Here is a 22,508-nt window from a genome sequence, read left to right as displayed (position 1 = left end):
CAGCCTCACTGCCAATGAGCGACACTCACAGGGGGTTTCCACCTACTGGGCTGTCCTACACATCCCCACGGTGCCCTCCAAGGCATTATTGACCATTGTCCAGATGAGGTGCAGCCCAGGAGGCGAAAGACAGCCTGAGGCCACACTGTCTGGCAGGGCAGAGCCAGGAACAGCCCACGGCTCCTGCCTGCAGGCTGGTTCTTTCTGCCAAGAGTTGAAAGTGAAAGGCAAACTGCCAAGAACACGCCTGCCCCGCTGTGCCCAGGAAATGGGGCCGGTGCCCAAGCACAGGGCAGGGAGCTCCTCTTCGTGGACCAGAGACAGGCAGGATGACAACTAGAACTTTCTACAATTCCTGACACGTGGTTCAGACCCAAAGAGACGAGTGGTAGAAAGGAATGAAAATACTGCAGGGCATACTCTCAAGACGTGGGAATGGAAACATAAAGAGAAAAATGCATGAAATCCCATGGCCTAAGGACAGCACGTTATATTCTTCTGTCCGAGAGTACTCATCCACATTGTTCATACATCATATCACCAATGAAACCCTGATGGAGTACCCAAACAGAAATGTACAGGTGACAGAATGATGTGTCTGGATATTAATAAACAAACGATGAACCAAAAAAATTCACCCACTTGATTAAAAAACGTCCCTAAATCATGTTTGTGTTCAAGTAGCAATCAAAACTCCAATTACAGACACATCAGAAAAATAACCCTTACAAGAAATCTCCTCATGAAATTCGATACGGCCAAAGCTGTACTCAGAGAAAAACTCATGCACTTCAATATATTTTAAATAAACAGGAGGAAATGAAAACAAACTAAGCACTTGATTTAAAAAGCTAAAAAGAGCTTCTAAACAAAACAGACATACAGCAAAGCAAACTAGAGTAAGGAATTACTAAAAGATAAATTAGTGGATTTAAGGAAAGAAAGACAGTAGAACTTGCTGATTACATTCAAGAGCTGATTTTCTTTTGGAAACACAAATTAAAAAGATAAACCTCTGGCAATTCTAATCAACAAAAGGATGGAAGAAAGGAAGGAAGCTGGCAGAGAGGCAAAGAGGGAGAGAGGGATAGAGACTGGGAGGGAGGAAAGGAATGAAGAGAGGGAGAAATGCAAAATCAGAGGAATGAAAAAGAGACTCTAACCACAGATGTGGAGAAGAAACTTTAAAAGAATAGATGATGTAAATCTGTGCTAAAAGGTCTGAAAGCATTTTGAACTAGGATATTACCTAGAAAATATGAATAACCGAAATGGGCTAAAAATGTTTAGAATGCAAAAAGACCAATAACCATAGTACAAATTAAGTAAGCTGACAGCCAACTAAACCTCAGAGAAAAATAAAAGCAAGCCCTGGCTGAGCCAGTTTCTAAAATGAATTATTTCAACCCTTGAAGAGTAAGATAATTTTATATGATATTTAAACTATTTCAACTACACAATTCATATTGAAAACCTTTCCTATTCATTTTATGAAGCTAACATAACCATGATTTATAAATGTGACAAATATCTCCCCTAATAGAAAAGTACGTATAAATTCTTACCTATGAATATAGATGAAAAATACCCCAAGCAACATATCGGCAGAATGAACCCAGCAGCATTTCAAAGCACAATTGAGCCTGACCCAGTGGGATTTATTCCAGAAACAGGATGATTTAGCTCAGAAAAGCTAATAAGTCAACACATTAACAGGTCCAAGGAGGAAAGGAATTTGATGATTCTGCTAGATATACAGGAAAGCCTCATATGATATCCATTCTTGGTGTACACTCTCGGCAATTAATGTAGGAATGAAATGTACTTCATGATGAAGATTATGTATTTGCAATTTAGGGCCAATTTCAGACTTAACAGTAAAACATTAGAGGCCTCTTCATTAAAATGAAGATCAAGCCAAGGACAACTGCTAGAGATATGGGGATATATGTATATGTATAGCTGATTCAATTTGTTATAAACAGAAACTAACATACCATTGTAAAGCAATTATACTCCAATAAAGATGTTAAAAATAAATAAATAAATAAAGTTGCTTTGTACGTTTCAGAAAACACACTAAGATAAGAAAATGTTAACAAGATACATTAGAAATGAATTAAATTCATTCCTGGGTTTTCCAGGGAGCCCAACTGAAATATCTGTTCAAAATACTGAGCCTTTAATTATCAATTACCTAACATACATTTTTTTAAAGATCGCTGTCTTACCTATCAACCTCGCCTGGAGACAGGTATTCCCATCCCCAAAGACATCCCGACTCAGTCCACGTGGAGTGCATGCTTTCACCCCAGCGGCAGAAGGGAGGAGGGTGTGTGTGAGCCGGTGCCTGTGTGCGTGCGTGCGTGTGTGTGTGCGCGCGCGTGTGTGTGTGTGTGCGCGCGTGCGTGCGTGCGTGCCCTGGGGCCTCCCAGCTCTGCAGGTCTCCCAGCCTCTGGGCAGGGACGTGTTGCTCTCAGTGGGTCTGCTCTGCCACCCAGGTCAGCCACCCGGCCCACAGCCCCCTTTCCTGGCCACACACCCCTGCCACCACAGCATTCTGCCCTCTGGGCTGGGCACCTCTAGGGACCTGCCATCCCTCTTCTAAGGATGTTGCACGGGGCCCTGGTGCGCGCAGGGTGGCCAGGCTCTGGGGTCGGCCAGCCCCAGAATGAATGTCGGCTCCTCCTGCTCTGCTCATGGTGCTGCCTTACACCTCAGAGCCTCAGCTTCCTCTTGTGTCACTGGAACAGCGACCTCGTGAGGGTTAAAGGAGACCCAAGAGCTGGCTCCAAGTCCTCTGACTCACACTCGCCACAGGCAGGGGGCGGCTCATGCGGCAGCCACACTGACCTTTGGGAAATGCCGTGGGCTTGGCCCCAGCCAGGCAGGCCGGTGTGAGCGGGACAGTGAGGGTGGGGTTCTTCCACTGGAGGCTGAGACACAGGGCAGTGGGTTTGCCAGAGAAACCCCACCGGCTGGCCGGCGACCATGAGGTCACAGGGCCAGAGCTCTTGGGGGCTGCAGGGCTCCAAGGGGTGAGAAGCAAAGAACCACGGTGGAGGTCCCTGACTGCTTTCCTCTGGAGACCCCAGGGCCACTGTCCACATGCTCCCACCTGACCGATCACCCAGGGCCCTCCAATCTGTCTGCCTCTGGGCTCCCCTTGTCCTGGAACCCACAGGGCTCCAGCCAGCCCAGAACCTGGCATAGTGGACATCCTGGGCAGGGGGCCAGCTGTGACCCCTGACACCCTGGCTGAACTCAGGCCAGCCGCAGCACCTGTGGGCCTCAGCTTCCCCATGTGTAACACATGGAAGCAGAACTAGGCAGTCTCCGTGGGCCATTCCAGCCCTCGTGTCTGTTTCTTCCTTCCCTCACTTATTCAGTCAACAAACATCCCTGAGGTCCTACTGATCTGTGCTGCACACTTGGAAATGGAAGAACCCATGGAGCTCAGTGTGTGCCAGTAGGGGTAGAAGTAACACCGCAGTGCAGTATGAGAGACTCGGGATTAGAGATCTGTGCTGGCTGGGTGTTGAGGGGGCACAAGGGTGGAGGGACTATCTCTGTAGGGAGAAGTCAAGGAGAGCATCCTGGAGGAGGTGATTTGGAGGTGGGCTTCCAAGGATGACCAGGGGGTTTCCAGTGGGTTAGGAGAAGGAAGAGCAGGGAGATAAAACAGGTCTCCTGGCTGACCTGTTTTTATCAGGACTGTTTGTCAGGACTGTGACACCACAGTCCTGACAGACCAAACCTCTTCTGGTCACTCAACAGCAGCTCCCCAGAGGGTGAGGGCCAAGGAGCCCAGTGCTGCGGTGGGTACAGGCAGCTTCCACAGGTACCTCAGCTCCGTCTCTCAAGTCAAACCCTACCCATCCCAAAGCCAGTGTGTGACTCCCCACCCCCAAGCAGCTCTCCCAGATGGCCTAGCCCGCAAAGACCCTGCACCACTGTGGTCCCTGTGCTTGGTGGGTATGTGACCTACAGGTGGTACCGCCCCCAGTGCTCCTGAACCTCGGACGGGGACGGCAGCCAGGTCGACACAAGATGCTGTGGCCCCCCACCTCCCCTTGCCTCCCCCGGTGGAGCTCACACGAAGCTCCTCCAACCCCAGCAGCAGGCAGGCCCAGCAAGATGAGGGCATGGTGCCTGGACCAGGCTGTCCTGAGCCAGCAGGTACAGGTGTAGGCGGCGTGGCCAGGAGGCAGCAAGGGCTTGAATGATGGAGCAAGCTGGGGCTCCAAATTAGCACCCCAGGCCAGACCCTCCCCTAACTCCATACGCCCAGCCAGTGCCAGGTGACATCGCCCCGGGTGTCAACCTGTCCCACCTTCTCCCCGACCTCCCCTGCTCCACCTGCATCCTTTCCCGCCTCTCCTTCCTGGAGTCGGCTGTCTCCTCTCCATCTCTACACCACAGCTCCACCATCAGCAAGGCCACCTGCTTTACCTTCAGAGTAAATCGGCCCTTCTCTCCCCCTCCGCTGCTACCTCCCTGGTCTGAGCCCCTGGGCCCCTGCGCTGGCCAGGCCATCTGCTTACACTCACCAGCTCTGCTCCTGACATCGGCCTCCAGTCTGGTCCTCTTCGAAGCCTTGCCTGACCTCTTCCTGCTGTGCTCCTCTGCTCCCACTGCCACTTAGCTCCCTCCCTCTCCTCTCCTCCAGCAGGTCCTCAGGCTGAGGCCTCCCCTGACTGCCCCACCCAAGGCACAAACAGCTGCCCCACACTGGTGGTCAGTGTGCTGGGCACCAAACGTCTTAGACCCCTGCTCGCCAGGCTGAGCAGAATTGTCATTACTGGTCCTAGTGAGATTGAGTGGGGCCCTGTGACTCATCTGGCTCGAAAGCAGTGAGTAGAAGTGACGTGTGGCACTCTGAACTGGGGCACTGAAAGGTTAGTGCAAGGGCCTCTCTCCCCCTCTGCCATGGGGCCTATCAGCCCAGGTCCTTGAGCAAGGAAGGCTTGGAGCAGGCCCCCGCCAAACCATGAAGAACTCGCCGATAAGTGAAAATTACAACGTGTTGTTATAAGCTCCTGGCTTTGGGGGTTGTTTGGTTATTGCTGATAACCTAAACTACCCTGCTCTTGATATGCACCCTTGATATGTTCTGTTCCTCTTTCCTGCTCTACTTTTTCTCTTTAGCACTTATCACCACGTAACATTCCATGTTCCATTTATTGATTGTGCTTTTTTTCCCCTCTCTTGCTAAAAGGTGAGCCATGAGGACAGGGACTGTGGTGTCTCTGGTTCCCTGCTGAATCCATGGTGCCTGCACACAGCAGGTGCTCAATAAATGCACACTGAATAAGTGAAAGAACAAAGGAATAAATGAGTCCTGCTTCTTGGGCACAGCCAGGCCCAGTCAGCCCAGCTGTGGCCCCCTTCTGTGCCCCACCTGCACTGAGCCTGAGGTCTCGGGTCTACGTCGGTCAGCTCCAAGCTGAGGGCTTAGAACAGCGGCACCTGAATCACATTGCCTGATTGCCTCAAAGGAAGGGTTTGAGCCATGGAAATGCAACACTGCCTCATGCTCAGGATTAATTCCAGGACAGGTTCTCAGCCTCCTTTCCTGTAGAAAGGAAGCTGCCCCTCACCTTGGGGTCCACACCCCTGGAAGCCCCAGGCTGGGCCTCACTCTCCTTAAATACACAGGTGTCTGTGGGCCCACACAGGCACAGTTCTGCCCGCCCTGCTTCTCCTTCTCTCTCACACACACACCCCATATATAAACATGCCCACATTTTCACATACTCTCACTCTCGCCCACACATCACACATACACACCTCCCACGTGCCCACCTCATCACAGACCTCCTCTCCCCGCATCTCCCCCAGGGCAAACAGGTGGTTCTGTATTCAAGTCCAGAAAAGGATCCGCTGTCGTCTTGGCGTTTATAAGCCTGCCTGTGCCAGTCCCAGGGCAGCCACCCTCCTGCCGACCCTGTCACTGGGGCTGCTGTCTCCTGCCTCTCCTGCCCTGTCCACCCCACAGGGGTCCCTAACAGGTGTGCAGGTGCCGCGCGGCCATAGACTATCACCGGCGTCCGCAGGCCGTGCCAGGAAAGGCAGTGGCAGCCTGGGCTGCCCATCCGTTCTGAGCCCTGGGCGCAGCCCACCTGACAGCCGGTGCCCCAGTGGGGACCCACAGAGAGAGTGGTTCCCAAGGGCAGGCTTCCTCCGGGCCTGGCCAAAGATGTTCTCGGGATGGCCACACTCCTTGTCAGGAGGTCAGGACCGCTTCCCGAGCTCGGCGGCGCAGGAACCCCTGATACCGCAGTCCGACTGCAACCAAGGGGTTGCCCTGCGAGCTCGTCCACGTCACCGCCTCCGCGACCTGCCGCCCGGCACCTGCCATGCGCCGCAGCCCTACCTGGGGCTCCAGAAACATCCTGGCTGCCTGCTCCCAGCGCTGTCTCCCGGCGCCCCGGGCGTCCCGCTTGCGGCCGCTTCTCTCCCCGCGCCCCACGGCAGCTCCAACCTTCCGCCCAGCCCGCGGACTACCCCACGCCCGCCTCCTCCCGGGAGGCGGGGCCGGGCCAGGGCCGGGAACGCTAGGGTTCTGGATGGGGCGGAGGTAAGGGGCCCAGGGGTAGCGAGGGACGGGGTGGGGCCGAGGGACCTCGAGGCAGGGCCAGGGGCGGGGCCGGGGCATCGTGGAGTTCGAGGGGGCGTGGCGCAGGGGGCGGGGAAAGGACCGGAGGGTCGGGGCGCCGCTTGGAGGGCGGTGGCGAAGGTGCAGGGGTTGGGGCGCCGGGAGGGGCGCGGCGTGGGCAGGGCGCACAGGCCTGGCGCTGGATTTGGGGGCGCTGGGAATGCAGGCGGAGCGGGCCGTGGCGTCAGGACGGAGGCCATGGCAGGGTGTCGGTGCTGGGTGCGCGGGTGGGCTTGCGAAGGGGCGCCGTGTGGGTCGGTGCTTAGCGCGCGGTAGGAGCGGTCGTGCTGGTGAGATCCAGCTAACGGAGAGACCCCTGCGCCCCCATATCCTCCCTCGAGCCTCTCTTCCCCCTCCCCGACCTCACCTCATCGTAGAGGTCCACTACAGAGCTACGGCAGGTGCTTGGCCAGCGTCTGGCTTGAATGCCTCCCCTCACGGGGCTCTCACTCCACACAGCTCTGGCCTCGAGCGTCCCACGGAACTCTCTGTCCTTCCGTTTCCTTGAGTGAACACAGGGGACACGGCAGCTGCTTTTGTGGGAGGACTACTCTAAGACACGGCGTGGGTCGGACCTGGCACATGGCACAGCGAGGCGTCCTCCCGCCCCCAGGAGCCCCGGCGCTCAGAAAGAATCCTGTCCGGTGACGGATCTTCCGCTCCCCCGCGTTCCTGCGTTGCCCCCAACCCGGGCTCTGAGACTCTGAAAGGAAAAGGTGGACTGAGGGAAGAGCGCCCTCTCTGGGAGATCTAGAACCGGAGGGCCCAGAGGCTGAGTGGGGAGAGGGAGCGGGGTGGGATCTGGGAGAGCTCATGAACAAGCCCTGGGGCTGGGATGGGGAGAGGCGATGCTGTCAGTGTCCAGGCAGGTACCAGGACGCCGGCCCCCAGCAGCCTGTGAGACAGCCATCTCTCTTCCCAGCTACCCGTTCTCCTTTGCCTGTTCTCTCACCAGTAGCAAGATTGGCCCTGAGGCTAAGTCCTGCTGGACAGCTATTTCCATCTTGAGGAATTAGGGGGTGTGCTGAGTCCATTCACCAGCCTCCTCCAAGAGAATGCAGGAGTTTGGAGACAGCCGTCCTTCTCTTGGAGGTCTGCCCCCACCCCGCTTTCTCTACTAAGACTGGAACCCAGATCTCACTGCTCCAGCACCTGCTCCTGTGGGAGGGCAGTCGGGAAGAGGGGGACAACATCAGCTGAAATGGCCAGGGCTGCAGCCTGCTGGCACGTCAGCACCCCAAGCTTTCACACTGTCCGTCTCCCCCTGCTGCTTCTGCATCTCATTTCAGGCCAGTCAGAGGATGCAAAGCTGACACTGGCCTCTGCAGGGGACTTGTGGAACCAGGACCAGCCTGGGCCCTTGGTCCTGAGCCCGCCTGGCCACTCTACCCCTTCAGACAGCTCCACAGTGCCAAGAGGGGTGAGGGGTTTTGCCCTGAGGGAGCCTGCCAGGCACCTACCCCTGCGGTCCTCAGCCCTACCCCACAGCCCTGCAGGACACCTGGGCCCTCAGGCAGCCACAGTATTTCCTCAGGAAGTCCATGTGGGCAGTTAACACCCTCTGCACCCCGAGCAAGCCTTCCCCTCTGCTTCTCTAGATGTTATGGCCCAGAGGAGGTGGCTAGGCCGATATGCAGCACCACTGCACCTTTCTGTACATGCAACTCACAGATTTCACCAGCATCCCTAAGACCCTTGATAAGGTAGCTGCTTCCCAGGAGGAAGGAGCACGCTCTGCCAGTAGTCTCTGCAATGGGAGTGTCCTCGCAGACACAGGTGGTGCTCTCTCACCTTTGCTCACAGGCGTGACCTCAGCATTCATGTGTGTACACGGACTACATCCGCATCCCAAGGCAGCAGGCAGATGGGCGTGCCAGGGCTGTCCCCTGCCAGGGTGCTCCCCTGCTGGAGCCTGTGGGTGGGGCTGGGGGTAGAGAGCAAGGTGCTGCAGGGAGGACTTGTGGGGACCGGCACAGGAACACAATGACCTTGCCAGAGCTGGCTTTAGAAAGTAGAGAAGGAACCAGCTGTGGTGCGGCCAGCAGACATGTGCTGGGGGCTTCTGGAAAGATGAGGCACCCCAGATGATGTGGGCTGGCCATGAGACCAGGAACGGTGCACCCATCCCGTGGAGCAAGGAAGCCTGATTCCAGAATGACAGTGACCCTGGACATCCTCACAAGTACGGACACCTGGGACAGACGGGAAACTGGGACAGGAGGCTGGACTCACTGCTACAAGCTCCTAATTAGTGTCCTTGCTTCCACCTGTCCTGCCTCAACACAGCAGCTGGATTGGCCCTGTTAAAACCTGAGTCAGGTCCCGCCCCTCCTCTGCCCAGACCCTCAGTGAAATGAAAGCCAGGGTCCTGGTGGCCCTGCAGGCCCCATTGGCCTGGCCCCCATTTGAAACCTCCCACCTTCCACTCACCTCTGCCCCCGCCGGCCCTGCTTGTCTGCATGCCTCTCCCCCTTGGGTCTTTACTGACGTGTCACCTTCTCGGTGACATATTTACAGTGTTAACCTCCACTCCCACACTTCCTCTCCCACTGAACTTTCCTTCTCATGGCTACTTCAGTCTGACATATTCTTTCTACTTCCTTATTTGTTAGTCTCCTCTGGGGAGAATTCGAGCTCCATGAGTGCAGGGCCTTTGTCTGTTTTGTTCACTGCTGTGCCCCAGTGACTGTGACATGTTTGCATGTGGCGGCACTTGACACCTATCTGTTGAATGAATATGTGTGTATGTATGTCTGTGTATAACCGTGCAAATATAGATATAGGTGTATGTATCTAGTATAGGCCTCATATCCAGAATATATAAAGAACTCATAAAAATCAAAAAAGTCAGAAGACCCAACTTTTTAAAAATAGGCAAAAGACTTGAAGAGGTACTTTACCAAAAAGGATATCCAAAAGGGTGATACACATAAGAAAAAGCATTCAACTTCATTAGTCATCAGGGGAAGGAAAATTAACACCACAGTGTGATACTGCTGTACACCCACCAGGATGGCTAAAATGAAAAGGCAGAAATATCCAAGTGCTGACAAGGATGTGGCACAATGGAAACTCCCAGCCGCTGGTGGTAGGAGCTGAACTGGTAAAGCCACGTGAGAAGATAGACCCATAGTGCCTACAAAAGTGGAGCATATACAGGCCCAGAAACTCCTCCCTGGGTGTAGACCCACCAGAAATGCGCACATACTCACACCCAAAGACCCATCCACGAGTGTTTACAGCAGCACTCTTCACCATGGTTCTAAACTGGGAACCACCCAGCCGCCCTCCACAGCCAGGAGGTGTAGTCACTCAGGGAGCACCTCACAGCAATGAGAATGAACGAAGACAGCCACACACAAGGAGCAGTCTCAACCACCATCACGTGGAGCAAAAGAAATCAGGCACGAAAGAACATCTAATCAGGATCCTACGGGGCTGCTGGGGCTGCGGCTGGGTGCTGGTCACCCATGTGTTCACCCCGTGAAAAGTCACTGAGCTGCAATATTTATGACTCATGCACTTGGCTGTATGTACATTACACTTCAAAACAGTTTATGTTTTAAAAAAAGAAATAACTTCCCAAGCAGAGCCGGCAAAGCTGTCTGAGCCCCAAGGCCCTTCCAAGTCTGCTGTGAGCCACAACTCAGAGAAGCCGAACTGGGGAAAGGAGCATTTTAAGGACACTGGTGGTCTCTGCCTCCCTCTCCTCATTCCCCCCAAGACCAAAGGCCCCTCTGGTAAAAAAAACAAAAAAAACAAAAAAACAAAAAAACGCCTGCTCCTTCCTTTAAAAAGGTACAGCCTGCAAGGTTTTAGTTTTGGAAGATGGAAGGTGGCCTAATGTGGGGTGACCAACTTTGAAGAACAGAGGAAGCAGGAACCCAAGTGCCCACACAGGTGGTGCCCACACCAGCATCACGACAAAGACCCTGCAGAGGCTAAAACCTCGGAAGCTAGGGTTCCAGGGCAGGGGTGTGGGGGGCAGGCTGCCAGTAGGCGCAGGTGAAAGTCTGATGGTATCTGCGGGACCACGCAGGGGTGAGCACCAGGGGCGAGAGAGCAGGTTACGTGCAGCCTCTGCTTCCTGCACGGGCTCCCCTCTCCACGCTGCCCAGCTGGGGCCACCCTCCTCCATCCACCCCCCCCAGCCACTTATCACCCAGGGCAGCTGTGCAGGCAGAGCTTCGGCTCCAACTCTGAGTGTGATGGATGAGGTGGGCGCCTCTCTGAGTTATCATTTCCTGGGTATAAAGCAGGGTTCATGACACCCAGCTCACAGGATGGCTGGCAAAACCTGAAGCCAAATGAACCAAGCACTTGGTGAGCCCTAGAGACTTCTCAGTTTCTAGTTCCGAGGGCTTGAGCTGTCCAGGGGCTCTACGCCTGCCCTGGGAAACAGCCTGGGCCACTGCACTCAGCAACTGTCCACCGAGAGGCCCTCTCCTGTTGCCTCCATGCCCCCCCGCAAGAGTGCTCAACAGGACCCGGCTGGGACATGGTGTGGCCTGAGGGCCAGTCAGCACTCTGGGTGGTCAGGGTCGCCCTGCGGCAATCACACCCATGCAAACCCGTGAGCTTCAGGGCACGCGTGGCCGACACCCTGGGGAAGCGCGAAGTGCCGATTCTCCTCAGCTGCTGACCCTGCCCCCGGGCGACCTGGAGCAGCTGGGCACAACGATGTCCACTGAGGAACACACAGGGGTCTCTGCATTTCCCTAACCCTGTCTGATTAATACTCCCTTTTGGAGAATAATGTTGGAAGCAAACAAGTCATTACGGTTTTAGGTACCACTGAAGCACAAGGTATGGAGGAGGGCAAATGGGGGGACAGCTGACCGTTCTGATGCCCCCCTCATATCACAGAGGTTACTGCTCTGCCTTAAAAAACAGCCCCCAGCAGGGCAGGATCCTCCACGAGCCTCTCCCCATAGCCTCTGCTTGTCCTCCACTGTAGGTAGAACTGCCCGCTCACCCCGGGTGTGTAACTTGCTGCATGCGTGTAAGCGGGCGTGTAACTAACCGTGACTAACGGCACAGACTGCTTGGGACAGCGGCCACTCGCTGCACCCGGGCCCTGTCATCACTCTCCCGTCAACAAGCTGGGAAAGGAGCAGGTGGAGATGGGACTGCAGCTGGCCGCAGGGCTGTGTGGTCCCTGCAGCGCGGCCCTCTCCACTGTCCCAGCTCTCACGCCTCCCCCACCAGGCGCAGGGACGAGTGGGTGCGGTAGGGGTACCGAGGAGCCAGGTGGGCTGGGTGGGGACAGTTCCCCAGGGGCCTGGCCAGACCCAGAGGGTCCTGGGGGCTAGGGAAGGGCCTGGGAGGCCCTGGCGAACAGGGCTGGGAGGATGCAGAGGTTTGGTGCACAGGGCAGGGGAGGGCCGTGCCCCCACAGAGGGCGCCAGGAGGTGCCGGACGTTAGAGAAGCAGCCCTTTGGAAGGGGAATTGGGCGCATCAGGAGAGTAGTTCCTCCCTGCTGGGTGCCAGAGGCCTGGCCTCCACTTCCAGAGAAGGAGGAAACACAGGTGGGAGGAGGGTCTTCCCTCATCCAGGTGCAGTCCCTCGGTGGAGGGAGGGAGGGAAGTGGGGGGCCTGGGCACGAGCACATCTGGGTCCTGTCCGCCCAGTGAAGGGGGCAGTTCCTAGCAGCGCCCCTCCCTGACCATGCTCCCCTGAGTCCTGCTGCCCCTTCACGCTGAGTGCCCACCAATCCCGGCTGGCAGTGGTGGGCAGAGCATGGACCCAAGCCCACTGCATGGAGATCACCAGGCAGAGGTGGAGCGACCTGCCCAGGGCGGCCTGCAGGAGCCCCTGGGCTGGTGCCCTGGTGCCTATCGGGGGTGGGCCAGGATGGGGGGCGGGGGACGAGCGAGCCCAGGAGGGCTGCCCAAGGCCACACTCCAGCCCTTTCCACAGCCCACCCCAAGGCCTCAGAGAGGCCACACTCAGGTTCCTGCTCTCAAAGAAAGAAATTAATTTCTCCTAAGCAAGGCCTCCTTTCAGGCGACACTCCCTAGCCAGTCCAGCTTCCGGAGTGAGGCTGTCTTCTTGTCTGTGTGTGGGACCAGCCACCAGCATTTCTCTCCTGAGAGCAGAGGAGGGGAGAGAATGCTCCCCCGGGGAAAGGTGGGAAGAGGAAGCCCTCCCTCCCCCAGGGAAGCCCAGGCCTGCCTCCCTGGCCGGTGCCAGCGGCGGGAGCTGCAGAGGAAGCTGCCTGCTCACCTGGGCAGATGCCCCCTGGACTGGAGTGGCAAGGCCCCGCCTGCCACCGCACCCCGAAAGTTTCCATTCCTCTGACTCCAACGTTTGGCCCATAGACAACCCTGACACTGAAGGGCCTGGTCCTTTCCAGTGCTGGTCATCGTCAGAGAACATTCCTCTTGCCAAGAGAACATGACCTCCCCATTTGGAGGCCCTGCCGCAGGGAAGCTGACCCTGGAGGGGTCACATGGAGGTCAGGGCCGAGGTGAGACTTCTGGGTCCTGCAGGGTCCCAAAGCTGGGAGGACGAAGATCCTGAGGCTGGGTCCTTCGGAAGGCCCGTGACCTCAGGCTGGGCAGCCCTGTGGCCTTGGAGCCCCACAGGCCACTCTGTCCAGGACAGTGGTTGGTCTCTGGGTGCTGGTGAACTAGGAAGCACACGGGACTCTCAGCGAGCTGCGCCCTGAACTGTGATGTCATCAGCAGACAGTCCTGGACCAGGTCACAGCTTCTGTGAGCCTCAGTCCCCCACCCAAAACCAGGACTCACTACCTGAGACGAAGCAGGTCACGATGTAAGCCAGGCGCCCATAAAGAGCCCGATGAGAGCACCTGCAGGGGCAGCGAAGGCAGGAGGCGTAAAGGGGAAGACGGAGGGAGACCCTTCCCCACACAAAGCTCCCACCCGAGTGGAGGACTGCCTGGGGAACAGGCCAGGACGTGGGACAGGGACAAGGCATGAATGTCCTTGTGGAACCCTGCAGAGCCTCAACCTCAGAGCCAGAAAGAGGCGGAGGGCGTGCAAATGAAGAAGCAGGAAAGGCCCATCCACAAGGAGCAAACTGCTTCATGGCAACCAAAAGCCCGAGTCATCAATTTTCACCTGTGCAATCTGCAAAAATAACTTTAAACGTAACACAGGGTGTTCGTGCAAGTGTCAGGGTCACTGGTGGGAAAAAGGGGAGAAATGGGTGGCAGAGATGGGTTCCCTCAAGGCACCTCACGGGAGAACAGCCCCTCCTTGGCAGCAGGCCTGGCTGAAAGCATAACAGGTCCATGCACACACACGTGATCTTGTGCATGTGCATGTATTTGTGTGTGTGCGTGTGTTTGCACGTGTGTGCTTTGTGCGTGAATGTGCATGTGTATGGCGCGAGCACGTGTGTGTGTGTGTGTGTGTGCATGCACGTGCCTGTGCTCTCCATGTGCACATGTGTGTACGTGCCTATAACACAGACTGGCATACACCCTCTGGAAGGTTAATCGGGGTGCCTGCCTGCCGTTGGCCGTCTCTCCGATGGCCTCTTTTGCTCTCTTCTCTCCATTTGTCCTCATTGAATGCTTTCCAAGTTTTCTCCAATGAACGTGAAGGACTCTGTCGCTGGCATAACACAGTGCATGTTCTTTCGCTAAAACCAGGACGTGAGGCTGCAGTGCTCCTCTGGAGGGTGCCTGGCGGGAGGCGGGGCTGGCTGGGCAGTAGCCCACGGTGGGGGGCCTGCCCTTGAGCACCCTCACCGGCTCCTAGAGAAGGGAGACCCGTTCCCGCCAGCCGGGGTATAACCAAGGGAGGAAGGGTGCCCAGGGCAGACAGGTGGCATGGAGAGTCAGCGGAGCCTGAGGACCCTGCTGGTTGGGTGTCAGGAAAGGCTGCATCAGGCAGCACGGCTGCATGGGAGCAGCACCCTCCAGACAAGGGACAGGGCCCCGTTCCGTCTCACCCACCGAGAGCGTGATCTGGTGCGTGTGCTCGGCAGCGCTCATCGCTTCTCTCCTTACGTCCCGCTAGCTTCTCCCTCCAGCTGGCAGGCCAGAAGGCTCTGCTTGGTACCGGGCAGGGCAAGCTGTGGGAGTCAGCCTGACAGGCGCCCTCCTCTCCACACGGGCTGGTTTTCACCGTCTCGGGGATGTGTCCACTTGATTCTTACCTCCAAGACTTATGTTATCACCCACACTCCACACTGTCCTTCTCCTTCCCCCTCTGTCCCAATACCTTTCAGGCCCACCCTGTCCCCTCCTCCAGGAAGCCTTCCTGACTCTTAGAACATGCCTGAGGGCCCTGCCCTTGGACTACCAGCCCATTCACGAGGTGCACCTTACACCCTAGTCTTCTTCCCACCACCTCTTAAGGAGAGCTAGTGGCTCCCTAGAGGCCTCCCCGAGGATCAGAGCTCCTGTCTGGGCTCCATAAATCCAATGTGCTGTGTTGTATTAGTGATGTCTGCCTCAGGTGAGGCTGTGGAGGAAGAGGGTACCAGGGCCCTGGATCTGCATCCCTCCTCCAGCTCCTCACTGGTGGGCTCCTCAACCACTGGGTGGCATTTTGCATTCCTAACTAGACTATTCACTTATCCGTTTTTTAAAAGCTAATGAACATGTACTACGTGCTAAGTTCTCAGAGACACAGTCCCCGCTCTCAGGGTTGACTCTCAGGGCTGTGGGAGGGGAGAATGGTAAACACAATACAGCTGGTGATGAGAAGGGCGATGGCACAGAGTCTGTGGGTCAGAGGCTGCCTCCCTGGGGAGGTGAGCCTGGAGCAGAGGCTGGGCTGCTGGGTGGGAGTGTCCTGGTAAAGGTACCAGGGAAGGTGTGCCAGGCAGAGGGCACAGCAAGTGCAAAGGCCCCCAAGAATGGAAGGAGCTTGGTGCATTCAAGGCACAGAAAGACCAATGTGGGGACCTGTAGTGAGAGACACCTGGACACTATGGCTGTCCTGGGAATTCTCCAGAAGCTCAACTGAGTGGCCAAGTTGGGAGGGGGCAGGGAGGAAGGGAGACCCAAGCTACCTGGGAGGCTTTCCCCAACAGAAGGTGTGAAACAGAAGGTGCCGGGTTTGACGCCCCTCTCGAGGCCCTGAGCAGTCCCAGTGCAGCTGGGCGCCAGCTTTAAGCCCTTGGGGGCTGACCCTGCAGCGAGCTCCTAGGGATGCTCAGAGAAGGCGTGGTGGGGCTGGGTCAGTGACCACCACCCACAGGGTCATCTGGCTTCAGTTCTCAGAGGAGACTTTGGGCCTGCTGCTGCGGGTAGGGAACGGGGGCAGAGAGTCAGTACCAGTCTGGTTTGGTGGGGCAAGGGGGTTGGAATTTGGAGCTGCCAGAAAATGAGGGGAGGGACTTCTTCTGTCTCACTGGGTTCCCCTTATCTGTGACCAGCTCCCAGACTCCTTCCCAACCCCCTTCATGCTTCTGGAGCTTCTTCTGCCCCTCCCCCTGCCCGGTCCCTGGGGGCTCCCCGTCTGCTCTCCCACTTCATCCTCCCCTTGGGGTGGAGCCCCAGCCAGCAGGTGGGCCAGTCCCTGGAGCCCCCTGGGGGCCTCTCCTCCCTCCCACCCCCTTCTCCCCTTCAGCCTCTCTCTCTGCCTCCCCTTCCTCTCAGCTCTGCACTTCTCCGGACCCACAAACACAGTCTCCCTGACCTCCCACCCCTGTTAGCTGCCTTCCAATTTCTTCTTTCATCCACATTTCTAGAAAAAGCAGACTGCATCTGCCACTTTTATTTCTCCTGGTTCCATGCACACTCCCCAGCCCGGGCCTCCTCCCCTTCCTCAGCCTCTGGAACAGTCTTCCCGCCTCTTCCCTCCCTGTGGCTGCCTGACCAACCCTGGGGCACCTGGCTGACCCAGGCCCTGGATTTCAACAAGACATAACTGCTCACAGCCGAGCCTCAGCCCGGTGCCAAGCCCAGGCGCCCGATACCAGGGAGGTCCACAGGGGTTCCATGCAGGATGCTGGGCTGGCCTGGGCTTCCCTCCTCCTGAGCTGCCCCTCCGCGGGGCCCAGCCCCACCGGCCGGCAGGAGGCCCCAGGGACCCGCTCACACGCACAGCCAGGCCCACAGCCACCGAGACACATGTCCCAGGACCACCACAAGCCTCCCTCTTCGTGGTTGAGAGCAGAAGCTTGTCCTGCGATCTCTTGGGCACAGGCAGCAGGGGACCCACCCCGTGCACATCTTGGACAGCGACCTAGGCCCCGTGAGGCCCTGACCCCGGCGGGGGAGCGGTGGCTAGCTGAGCAGGTGGAGATGTGCCGGGCCCGACGCAGGTATGTTTGAACTCCACCTTCGGGAAAAGGTTTTAACCGGAGCAGAACATATGGTCTCCTGCGCTTGAGCTTCTCTATTTACTTGGCTGACTTCAATATTTGGGAGAGTTACATTACACTTTTTGACAATTTACTTATATTTTGAAGGAGAGTTTGGGTTCCTCCTCCGATTTCCTTGATCATTGTCCCATTCTCATACCCACATATAGTCCTGCCGAGATCCTGCAACCCGGACAAGGCACCAGGGCCATTGTGAGGGTCCCTGGGCTCTCCCCCAGCCCTCTCTCCTGTGGCGGGAAGAGGCCGTCTGTGGCGGACAGGGCGGCATCTGAGCAGGGGAGGGGCACTGGGGGACCGCAGGAGCATCCAGAGGGGAGGCTGGTGGGGCTGACTGGGGAGGGAGCAGGTGGTGGCCCCGTGGGAGTTCTGCCCTCCTTCCTGGGGATGGGCTGCAGCTGCCTGCCCACGAGCATCCGCTCAGCCCCAGCCTGTCTTGAGCCAGAGAGAACGACGCTCCAGGCTGGTAGGAAGGGACCTGATGCCAAACGGACACGAGGTGACCTGTGTGTGCTTCTGTGCACATGCCTGTCCCTAGAGCAGACACAAATGTTCCCAGGAGGGGTCTTTCACAGTCAGTCCCAGAATCACGGGCTCTTGAGGGATGCCACCACCGTACCCTCTCCTCTCACCCCAGAGAGCTGCGGCTGTCCTGAGGACACCCAGTAAAGACACAGAGCTGAGAGCAGAGCATGTGCCCTTGCCCTTCAGGGTCCCAGCCCTGTCCCGGACCCTGTAGGAGGGAGAGTTGTGGGCACGGCCTGCAGAGAAGTGTTCTTCGTTCTCCCAGCCTCCCAGCCAGAACCAGGGCCCCGGGGGAGGGGAGGAGACCAGAGCTTACCTGGGCAGGGCCTTCCCGTGCAGTCACATGTTTGTTTGCCTAGTTCGCTTGTTTATTTTACCCATTTTAAAATTGAAAATGCAATATATGCTCATGAGAAAACACTCAACAGTACAAAAGATTATACAAGAAAAAGTAAATGCCCCAGGCCCCAGGCCCCAGCCCCTCCACAAAGACACCCACAATTAATTAATCTTGTGTGCAACCACCCAGAACTTTCTGTGTTCGTGAGATGATTTACATGTGCATGCGGGGTTCTTTTTCTGAACTAAAGGGCTCACACTTCACACGTTATTTTCAACTTGCTCTTTTCTCTGGGCACCTCCTCATGTTCTGTACCAGCTGCAGGGCATTCTGCTGGGTGGCTGGGCTGTCCCCTAGCACAAGGCACGCAGGTGTGGCATGACGTGGTGACCACAAACATACCGCAATGACCATCCTGACCAAGTGTCTTTACTCGAATGTGTGACCATATATGAAGAATAAACTTCTAAAATTAGATGTGTTAGATCAAAGATTATATGCATTATAAGTTTAAAGAGACATCACAGACCCGCTCTCAAAAGAGGATGGACAGATGTCAGCAAAATGGTATAGTAAGGACCTCTGAAAAGCCTTTCCTCATAAAAGCAACAAGAAAACTGGCAAAAATGATTAGAATCAACTTTTTTAGAATTTTGAAAATTAATCAGAGACGTGGAGCAAAGCAGGGAGCATTTATTCACAAAAAGCACCTGAGCACCACTAAGAATTGTAAGCTTTGTGGTGTGCTAACTTGCCTCAGTCTCATCCCCCACCCATTAGCTTCCAGTGCCTTGAAAAACAAGACCCTTGCCATGGAAACCAGTAGCCTGGGAGCCACTGCGGGGAAGCTGAACAGGGCTGAAACTCTTTCAAGGCCTCATTTCCAGAAAATTGTCATTGTTCAGCCTGTCTGGTGGTTTCCCGGAAGACCCATTTGCAAGGATGTCTCTCTGACTCAGAGCTCACCCTGTACAAAAAGCCTATTCCCGAGGGTTGATTGTCAGAGATAATTACAGGCATTTAACTTCACAGCTGCCTGAGGCAGTGGATAACATTTGGAGCAAACATCTGATGAACCAAAAAGCTTAAAAGACAAAGCTCAGCAATGAGATGTCCATAGGGGCTTTTAAAAGTTGCAGTGTATTCCTGGGAATCCAGAAGGCCACATGCATGCCCAGGCATGTGCACATGCTTAGGTAAGCCTTGGGAAGGCCCTCAGCTCTCACTCTGGCTGACTGTGAAGCTCTGTGCAAACAGGAAGTGAAGGCTAAGGCAGAGTTGTTAACTGCTTGGCTGAGAGTTGAAGATGCGCCCCAACATGCACGCAGAGCCCCTGGGCCGAGACTGGGAGACTGGTTCCAGGCATTTAAGGAAACCTCTGTCCAGTCATTAAATGGCAACTAAGATAACCAAACAGAAAGTACAGTGGCCATACACAACAAAAGAATAGACTTTGCAGAATTAATTCAGGAAAATCACTAAACAAACAAATCACAGTGACTTCAACAAACAGCAACAGCAACAAACCCTGAAGAGGAGTGAGCATATGACTTCCAGAGTTGTCACATTAAATTATTTTAAATGTCCAGTTTTCAACAAAAAAATTACAAGACATGCAGGGAAAATAATATATGTTCCACAAGTAAAAAAGCAATCACCAGCTGTCCCTGAGGAAGTCCAGACATTTGACTTTGTTTTAAACAAAAATTTTAAATCAGCTATTTTAAATATATTAAAAGAAAATAAGTAAGGTAACTTACAGGTTGGGTGAAAATATTGGCAAAGCACACATCTGATAAGGGGTTAATATCCAAAATATATAAGGAACTCACACAACTCAAGAGCAAAAATAAAAACCCAAACCACCCAATTTTTTTTAATGAGCAAAGGACCTGAATAGACATTTTTCCAAAGAAGATATTCAAATGGCCAACAGGTATATGAAAAGTAACTCAACATCACTAATCATCAGGGAAATGCAAATCAAATCCACAATGAGACATTACCTCACACCTGTTCTAATTGCTGTCATCAAAAAGACAACAGATAACAAACACTGGCAAGGATGTGGAGAAAAGGTGGGAATGTAAACTGGTGCAGCCACTATGGAAAACAGTATGGAGGCTCCTCAAGAAATTAAAAATAGAACTACTATATGATCCAGCAACCCACTTCTGGATATGTATTCCAAAAAATTACAAAATCACTATCCCAAAGAGATATCTGCACTCCCATGTTCACTACAGCATTATTTACAATAGCCAAGACATGGAAACAACTTAAATATCCATCATTGGATGAATGAATGCAGACAATGTCACACACACACACACACACACACACACACACAAATAGAATACTATTCAGCCATGAAGAAGAAGGAAATCCTGCCATTTGTGACAACATGGATGGATCCTGAGGGTGTTATGCTAAGTGAAATAAGTCAGGCAAAGAAAGACAAATAGTATATGATCTCACTTATATGTGGAATCTCAAAAAACCAAACTTATAGAAACAGAGATAAGATTTGGGGTTGTCAGAGGTAGGTGGAGGTGAGGGAATAAGGTGAAAGTGGTCAAAAGGTAAAAACTCACAGAAAGATAAATAAGTTCTGAGAATGTAATGTACAACATGATAACTATAGTTAACAATACATACAGTATGTTTAAAAGTGGCTAAGAGAGTAAATCTTCAGTTATCATCATAAAGAAACTAAATTTGTAACTATGTGGGTTGATGGATGTTAACTAAACTTATTGTGCTAATCATTTTGCAAAATATACGTATATCAAATCATTATGTTTTATACCTTAAACTTATACAATGTTATATGTGAATTATATATAAATAAAACTGGAAAAAAGGAATTAAAGAAAAAGAAATTAAGGAAACTATGTCAGAACAATTAAAGCATGGAAACAATGTTTCACCAAATAAAGAGTATCAATAAAGGGGTATAAATTATTTGAAAAAATAGAAATTCCAGTGTTGAAAACTACAATAACTGCAATGAAAATTTAACTGGAGGGACTCAACAGCAGATTTGTACAGGCAGAAAAAAGAATCGGTAAACTTGAAGAGAGGTCAATAAATGTCATCCAGTCTGAGGAATAGAAACTAAAAAGAATGAAGGAAAATAAACAGAGCCTCAGGTACTACCATGCATACCAACATATATATAATGGAAGTCCCAGAAAGAAAAGAGAGAAAGGAGCAACAAGAATATTGGAAGCAGTAATGGCTGAAATGTCCCAAATTTGATGAAAAACATTAATCTACACATCCAAAAAGATCAACAAGCTCCAAGTAGATTCCCCATCAGAAACCAGAGAGGGGCAGGGCAGAAAGCAGTGGGATAACATATACAAAGTACTGAAAGAAAAAAGATGTCAAAAAAATATTCTTTATGCAGCAAAACTGTCCTTCAAAAATGAAGGAGAAATTTCCCAGTAAATAAAAACAGAACTCATCATTAGGAGATTTACCCTACAATAACTACTAAATAGAGTCCTTCAGGGTGAAATTAAAGGACATTAGCCAGGGATTTCCCTGGTGGTCTAGTGGTATGGATTCCGGGCTTTCACTGCTGTGGCCCAGGTTCAATCCCTGGTCAGGGAACTGAAATCCCGCAAGCTGCATGGCAAGGCCAAACAAACAAACAAACAAATAAATAAATAAATAGGACATAAGCCAGGACCTCAAATCCAGATGAAAAAATAAAAAGTATCAGTAAAAGTAACTATATAGGTAACTACAAGAGACAGTACAAATGTATTTTATGGTTGTAACTCTTTTTTCTCCTATCTGAATTAAAAGACAACTGCATAAAGCAATAATTATAAGTGTGTGTTGATGAGTACACAATGTATAAAAATGAATATTTTATGACAATAAAAGCAGAAAGGAGAGGGGAGGTAACAGAACGACAGAGGAGCAAAGTTTTTGTACACTACTGAAATTAAGTTGGTATTAATCTGAACTATATTGTTATAAGTTAAGATGTTAATGTTAATCTGACAAGCAAAAACTAAGGAAATAACTTAAAAATATATAGTAAAAGAAATTACAAGGAAATTAAAATGGTACTACCAAATATCTATTCAACACAAAAGAAGGCAATAATGGAGGAATAGAAGAACAAAAATGACATAATTGAAAAACAAATAGCAAGCCCTATCTTACCAGTAATTGCATTAAATGTAAATAAATTAAACACTCCAATTAAAAGTCAGAGTTTGGCAAAATGAATTTAAAAACATGATCCAGGGCTTCCCTGGTGGCACAGTGGTTAAGAATCCACCTGCCAATGCAGGGGATACGGGTTCGAGCCCTGGTCCGGGAAGATCCCACGTGCCGCGGAGCAACTAAGCCTGTGCACCACAACTACTGAGCCCGCAAGCCACAACTACTGAGTCCACATGCCACAACTACTGAAGCTTGCACGCCTAGAGCCTGTGCTCCACAACAAGAGAAGCCACTGCAACGGGAAGCCCGCGCACCGTGATGAAGAGTAGCCCCCACTCGCCACAACTAGAGAAAGCCCACACGCAGCAACAACGCAGCCAAAAATAAATAAAATAAATTTTAAGAAAAGAAAAAACATGATCCAACTACATGCTTTCTATAAGAGACACACTTTAGATTCAAAGACAAATAGGTTGAAAGTGAAAGGATGGAAA

The 22,508-nt window shown here is 53.1% G+C and overlaps 1 protein-coding gene across 4 annotated transcripts in view; it reads right to left on the bottom strand.

Annotated features, from left to right (window-relative positions):
• RASGEF1A (RasGEF domain family member 1A) overlaps positions 1-22,508 on the bottom strand; it is a 114,358-nt gene that overhangs the window by 31,182 nt on the left and 60,668 nt on the right. The window contains exon 1 of one of the 4 annotated variants that reach the window (XM_036828717.1): positions 6,377-6,521. The exons of 2 other annotated variants lie outside the window; for them this stretch is intronic. In XM_036828717.1, the coding sequence (XP_036684612.1) occupies positions 6,377-6,394 (18 nt within the window). In that variant the 5' untranslated portion in view covers positions 6,395-6,521. Of the gene's footprint in view, positions 1-1,565; positions 1,643-6,376; positions 6,522-22,508 lie in introns of those variants that run through there. One more of the 4 variants, XM_036828719.1, reaches the window with a different exon arrangement.

This window comes from Balaenoptera musculus, chromosome 16 (assembly GCF_009873245.2).
Source record: "Balaenoptera musculus isolate JJ_BM4_2016_0621 chromosome 16, mBalMus1.pri.v3, whole genome shotgun sequence".
NCBI classification, from domain to species: Eukaryota; Metazoa; Chordata; class Mammalia; order Artiodactyla; family Balaenopteridae; genus Balaenoptera; species Balaenoptera musculus.
The sequence above is the reverse complement of the archived record's forward strand: the minus strand, read 5'-3'. Positions and strand labels throughout refer to the sequence as shown.